The 7,013-nt window shown below is 43.0% G+C and overlaps 1 protein-coding gene across 8 annotated transcripts in view; it reads right to left on the reverse strand.

Annotated features, from left to right (window-relative positions):
• Nucleotides 1-6,372, reverse strand: part of SETX (senataxin) — a 31,111-nt gene extending 24,739 nt beyond the window's left edge. For 5 of the 8 annotated variants that reach the window (XR_015222797.1, XM_086625363.1, XM_086625364.1 and 2 more), the window contains exons 1-5: nucleotides 6,191-6,372; nucleotides 5,200-5,461; nucleotides 2,534-2,744; nucleotides 2,224-2,333; nucleotides 84-303 (exon numbers count right to left, since the gene is read on the reverse strand). Coding sequence is in view for 7 of the 8 variants with exons in the window: in XM_086625363.1 (XP_086481489.1) it covers nucleotides 84-303; nucleotides 2,224-2,333; nucleotides 2,534-2,744; nucleotides 5,200-5,379 (721 nt within the window). In the remaining variant the exon portion in view is untranslated. Of the gene's footprint in view, nucleotides 1-83; nucleotides 304-2,223; nucleotides 2,334-2,533; nucleotides 2,745-4,535; nucleotides 4,729-5,199; nucleotides 5,462-6,190 lie in introns of those variants that run through there. The other 3 variants (XM_086625362.1, XM_086625361.1, XM_086625365.1) reach the window with 3 other exon arrangements.
• Between the last annotated feature and the right edge of the window lie 641 nt (nucleotides 6,373-7,013).

The following is a 7,013-nucleotide window of genomic DNA, read 5'->3' on the forward strand; positions in this document are numbered from 1 at the left end:
GAGTAGTGCTGTGACCTGAAAGAAGTGCTTACGAGATAAGAGAGACTACACGTACAAATTCATTTCTGACCATAAATACTCACCTAGCCAATAGTTCTTGTAGTTGGTAGTATCATATAAATGAGATGGCAGAAGGATGAGTTTACCCTTTTCAATCATCGAAGAGCTGTAAATATCTGGACTCTCAAAAAGCCCCAACTCAATAACTTTGAACAAGCAAGTTAGCACTTCCTGTAAGTCGTAGTAATCATCCCTGTCAACCTTCCCTAAATTCCTTGCTGTTAGGATGGCCCATCGACGAATCTAAGGATTGAAGCAAAACAGTTATATATTAACAAAAAGAACAAGTAAAATCACCATGCTGTAAGATTAGGAGTATTCCATTGATACTACAAATGGGACAAAAGTATATTTTTACTAAAGTAAGGTCTCATAATTGCAAGTTAAGAGTCTTTTTCCAAAATAAACTTACAAAATAGATTTACTATACCTAGGAGATGTTGGCAATAAAGAACTTCAATCTCAGGGTAATATATACAAATAGAACTCTTTGGCATTCATGTGAAAAAGGGACAGCATTTGGTTTTGTACTTGCTTGATATTGTTTAAACATTATTGACCAATATTTACCACTTGTATCCTATAGCTAAGTTGTGCTGTCAGCACAGGACACTTGTCCCTTCTTGCCTTGGTGGAATCATTCTCTGACCTGAGAAAACTTTAGAGTTTCAGCAAGTGTGAAGCACAATGCTATTAAACCTTCTACTGTTTCTTAGGACGTCTTGAAATTGTCCTCCACATTAGTGTTTAAGTAAGCCAGTCTTAGAAACGGTACAGCCACAACCTGCCCACCAGTCACAGCAAATGTAACCTGACTCTCCAAAGCTGCATCAAATGAAGTGGGGAAAATGATGGAACAAACTCGTGCTCTCTTGATACAAACAAAAAGCCCACTAGAGTTACAAGTCAATACTCTTTTGACAGTTACACATCCAAATTCACTTTACACAGATAAACATATCACACAGGGACTTTTCTAATATCATGTAAAGAAAACATGCCATCTCCCTTCAGTGTTAACGTGGTGCATGAAACCAGGATTCACTGTTCGAACAGGCTCTCCCAGTTGTAGCAGGGTGTATGTTCCCAAGTTCTCTGTGTTATCACTACTTTTCAGTACTCTTCCCTATTACTGATTCCAGTTTCACTTCTAGGATGTCTATGTGTAGTCTGAAGGAACAGCCTTCTTGCAGGATAATGCATCATCTTCAAAACAACGTAGAAAAGTAAGCACTCAGACACATCTGTACTGCTTTGAGAACCCTGGGTCTTTTTTGTAATCACTCAAATCCTTTTGACCGTAAAAAATAAAATAGAAGTGCTGGTAACAACTGCAATTGCAAAGTTTCTCAACTCTTCCTACCTAGACACTTTCAGTATTCCAAAATTTCTCTTGTTACTTTAAGAGACTGGATTCAAAAGGAGAACCTAAAGACCAGCTAACACTTCTAAATATCATAAAGAATGGAGCTCTCACATTTACACTTTCAGATGAACTTTTGATCTCTGACTGTTCAATATTAAAATATCTGTATGGATTCAGACACAGACCCAGGAAAAAAGAGTCTGCAGAGTTTTGAGTTGTCCCACCACAGAACACACAAATCCATTAAAACACAGTATCGCTTCCTTCCAATGACAAAATTCAGTGACAATTAAAGGGTATTTCTGAGGAAGTACACTGCTGAGCATGCTCCTTCCAAGTAACTACACTATTCTCACTTTTTCAACTGTTAAGTTTCTGAATATTATGAAAATGTGAAAGCTTCTAGGGATGGAGAAAGAACATGGAAGGAAAAGGTGATGAATACACTAAACTACAATCCCTTGCCCATTTAAGAAGAATTCCACTTGGGAGTATAGGAGTATATAAATTTACAGTTTGGTTGAACATCTGCAATTTCTGCTGACCAAATGCAAACTGTAAAGTGACTCTAGAAGCTATTGCAAAAGAAGAGTCTTCTCTCCTTCAGCAAGAATAACCATATGCCTACTGAAATCTCATTTTTATATATGCTGTTAAAGGAAAAAAGAAAACAAAACAGAAAATCAAGCACTTAGAATTCTGAATGTTACCATTTTCACATTCTTGTCATTAAAAGTAAGTTTTAAATAGCATCCGAACAGATCCTAAGCTTTAGTGGAACAGAAAAAGTAACTTACCACTTCATTCGGGTGTACCAGAAAGAGATAAATTCCTGGATATTTCTCAAAGACGTGAAAGGAGCTGTGACTTTGTTCCATTTTACAGAGCACCTCTACACACAGCTCACCTAAAAGGACAAACGTGGTTGTAGTGAGGACCACTTCATATGCTCATGAAATAAAAAAAAAATTAGTGTCAAAATTAATATAATACATATATATGCACACACGTAGAGGAACTTTGGGGTTTAACTACTATTCGTTACTTGCAGCTCCTTCAGTAGAAACAATATCATTCCCTTCCAACTGTAGAGTGTAAGCTACATACTGAGTTTCTCGTGCAGCAGCAGATATGGGTATTTCAGTATTTCCAGAAGGGGTACTCGCAGGTTATTCTCAAAATCCGGGCCCACATAACCAGACAGCTGTGTCTCTCCATTCTCATCCACTATAAACAACTCGTCATCCTCTCCAGCTTCTTCTCGCATGGATTTCTCAATGTGGGCAACAAGACGGGAGGTTTCCAACTCCCACAAGACCTGTTCAGTGGGGAGAAACAACAAATCAAAGAGCATTTGTGAAGAAAGTGATTAAGGACATTTATTATCACATGCAGAAACCTTAACTAGACTTTCAAAAATTACAATTTCATTTTGAAAAGTTTCTTTCCAAGTGTGAAACAATAAAGTTTTGATCCGGCATTCAGACTGTGCAAACCACAAAACCCTCACTTCAGAGTTAAGATTATAAAGTAATATTTTAAAAAGCGGTATTCCAACCAGAAGCATTTTTGTAATTCTGTTAAATATTCGTAAACCTTTTCTATAATTATTTCAGGCCATAGGTTAGTCACAAAACTTCATTCCACTGGCCAATATAAAGAAGTGCACGGTACAGAAAACGATCATATTAAGGAAGATGGGAAAAGTAATTCTTAAATCTTGCCTTCTCCCTTATTTTGCAATGTATTAGTGGAAAGGAGTGAACGTAAACACACTGATTGCCTCGCTGAGTATCTGCAGGGGATTCAGCTCACTTAACATTACTCATCTAAAGTAACTGCTCCAAACCTCAATTAGAAACCAAGGTTATTTCCTACAGTTAATAAGCACAGAAAGGAACTTTCAGCAGTCCCATCACTCCGCTAATTTCCAATCTATACTCACATGGGATTATCCTCCAGAGAAATCTGACTAATTTAAAGAGCAACCTTTTAGATATCTGTATTATGATCGATTAGCTACAAATACTCATTTACATACACACATAAGAGAAAATAAGCTTTCCAAAACGCAAAATCGGATACTGAGAATTATAAAAGGCTTATAATAAAGAGTTTTAAAACTTTTCTGATTGTTTTTAATTACACAGTCTCATATGCTTGTGTAGGAAAATAACTGAAATTGGGGGGGGAACGGGAGAATACTGCCCCGCAAAGTTCAGCTTGTATCTCAACATAAGCTGTAATATCAGAGCAGCTCTGAGATGAGACACAGTTGCTGCTCCCGGGAACAGAACGCACTTGGAACAAACAAGGCCTGCGCAATACCCTTGGAATGGGGAGTAGAGTGGTACGGAGGTACCACGGCTCGTCCCTGTTATCAGGGATAAAGAGTGCCTGGTGAAGATAACCACACAGCTGCCATCAAGAAAGATGGATCGCAACTGCTGCCCCAGCAGTGATGGTGAAATCGTGTCCTGAAGCTGACCCACCTCCGGGCTGTGACCACCCCTTGCTGAGCGTGCGCTCTGAAATTCGTTTAACCTGTATCTTTAAATCGAAGCGAGGAAAATTTACACCAATCCTAACAGAGGTATGTATGACTAGAGTCACTCAAGCTCCACCTGAAGGTAAAGAAATAGTAAAAAACGGCAAAAGAGAAGGGGATGTCAGGGAGAAGCCCTCCATCAAAACATCTGGGATCAGTCGACCAGCTGGACCTCTCTTCTCCCCCCATAGGGACGCCTACTGGGTGACAGCTCTGTGTTATGAGCATTTATTTACTAACATCTTGCAGCTATTGAGTATTATCACTGATCAGTTCTGGTTTTATATTATTCCAAATCAAATCTGTTTCGCAGTCAGTCCCTATCACCGGCTGTCTTCGACTCTGTATTCCGTCACGAACATATGTAATAAAATTATATATATAAGTTTCCAGAACCTTCATAATCAATACATGGAATTTGGCCCATCATACTGCTGGTGGGGTCCCTGAATAGATTAGGCGAACACCCTCCGATTCCGTGGGCTGCCCAGAAGGAGGGCAGGGAGAGTCAGGCACAAGGGTCTGGTCTTTCTTGGGAAACTGGTATACTGGTCAAATTACCTCCTGACCTCTGTTGGTGCTGGGTCCCTAGGTAGGTTAGACAAACACCCTCCGATTCCGTGGGCTGCCCAGAGGGGGCAGGGGGAGTCGGACACAAGGGTCTCGTCTTCCTCGGGAAACTGATAGACTGGTCTCCCTGACCTCTGTTGGTCTGACCTTGTGCCATAACGTGACAGCTTGCAAGATCAGATCTCTGAAATTCAAGCACAGTAGAAAACTATGAATGAGAAATGAAAGCAAACAAAAAGCAAACCGAAAGCTGAACAGAAGTCAGAGGAAGGAAGAATACACATGAAAAAGAAATAGAGCTGTTCAGTTTTTTGGCAGGTGTTCTTTTTTTCAGACGTCAAATCATTACAGCATGAAAAAAGTTCAAGCTCTAATGTCTAGTTACCAACTTCCCACTACTGTTTTAGTTCTTGCTAGTTTGAATATATGCAAAACAAGAGCGTCTCCCTGTTTTACAATCAGCTCTTTGCAACTCAATATAAAAAAAGAGACAGTTAAAAAGCAATGTACCCTATTTCCCAAAACCACTAAATCACAACCTCTGCACAAAACTCCCCCCTACACTGAGGCTGGACCAGAGAAACCTCTTCTGAAGTTTTCTTCCAATTCCGAGTCCTCTGCTCAGTAATGGGTAGGAACCAGATCTCTTAATTACCTCATGCAACTTCGGCAGTTTTTCCCTTGCTTTGTGGTATTCAACCACACACTCCAGGCAGTAGCAGAGATCATCGCTGGATCCTTCAAGATCTTCCGGGGACAACCATTTAGAAGCATAGCTCTTCAGGAACTCGGTGGTGTCAGAACCACTCAGCGTACACCATCGACATGTGCTCATTCTTCGGATGGAAAGGAGAAGGAATTAACAGAAGTCCAAAGACTGAAAGTGACAAGGGATTTCCTTTCAGCCACAACACTACCTAATGAATTTCAAGTGTGGTGAGTTTCAGGATTTATGTAACTCATTAGCAGTCTACATGCACATGTTCCTGGTTGTTCTTACATCATATAGGCGTGTGCAATTAAACAAAGAAATACAGATTAAAGCATTAAATAAATGTTACAGAAAAACATCTGCTCAATGGCAAATAGTAAAAGCAAAGCACCAAACAGAAATCAAATGACGTAATTAGCAAACTGCACGACATGAAAATTCACTTTACACAGAAAAAACCCTCATCCACACTTAACGCGTGCTTTCCAGAACTACAATGCCAAAGTTCATTACGTTGTTTAGCTGGTATCTGTGGAAACTAGGTCTAATGAGTACAAATTTAATTAGCTTTTTTTCTTAATCTCCTGCTAAAATTTATGGGTCAACAAATCCCTGTTGTCAAAAGCAAAGGATATTTATGCAGAACTTCTTCACTATTATTACAGTTAGCATCACAAAATCCTCACCACAGCTTGCTTCCCCTAAAACCAGAAGTTCTTCACTAAGCAGCAATACAGTCACCTCAGATCCTGCTGGTCTGAAAAACTCCACACTGGAAAAGCATGAACATTTGAACTAACGATATAAAAAGGAACAATGGCAATTGCTTCTGTTATTTGGCACAACAAGGAAAGCAAAAGGGGAATCTAGATAACGCAAAACCATGCATTTCTTCATATGTACATACCGAGAAAAAAATAACTGCAGTGTTTACCTTTGGAAAAGGAAGCTCCTTGCTGTGCAGGCGTGCCAGGTCACATAGTGCAGAAGGGAGCAGCGCTGCCCTGCAGCTAGGGCAGGGGGCCGAGACCTTCACCCATGCTTGCCCTCGAGTGCAGCACAGCGAAGCGGTGTCGTCAGAAATCCATACTCTGGGAGCCGAGCCTTGATGGCACTCCGAAGGGCTGGAGCAAAACAGTAACCCCCAGAAATCGCTTCAGTTCGCACGTTACGACTGAGAATTGCTCCGGTTTAGATTAACGCGCTCCACATCGAACCCACGCTCGCTGAGCGCCAAGTTCGCTTTGCAGCCGAACCCCCTCTGCCGCTCGAACACGAGCGAGGCAGCACCCGCCGCGCCTCTTCCTGACAACAGGTGTAAAAACTTAACCCCAACCGAGCGCAGGCGGGCGGACAAACCTCGGCAGAACCGCGCACCGCAGCGCTCCGCTACCGACGGCTCTGCCCGCTGCCCCCGGGGAGCGCCCACACCTGCGCACGCCAACGCTCCGGGCAAACAGAAAGCGAAGGCGGTTCCGGCCCCACCGACCCGCCCCCGCCCACCCGGGCACCGACCGACGGCGGCTCCGCAACAGCCCCCGGTGCCCCCCGCGCGGCGGCTCAACGCCTCGCCGCGCAGCAGCCCCGCCCGGCGAGGCCGCCCGAGCCGCGGAGCGCGCCGCTCCCTTCCCGCCAAGCAGCCCCGGCCCGGCCCCGCGGGGCCGCGCCTGCCCTGAGGCGGCGTGAGGGAGCGGGACCGAGACAAAGCGGAGCCCGGGGGGAACGCGGCCTCCTCCGCGCACGCGGCGGGGAGCGCC

The sequence above is a fragment of the Tauraco erythrolophus genome, chromosome 22 (genome assembly GCF_009769465.1).
Source record: "Tauraco erythrolophus isolate bTauEry1 chromosome 22, bTauEry1.pri, whole genome shotgun sequence".
In the NCBI taxonomy this organism is placed as follows: domain Eukaryota; kingdom Metazoa; phylum Chordata; class Aves; order Musophagiformes; family Musophagidae; genus Tauraco; species Tauraco erythrolophus.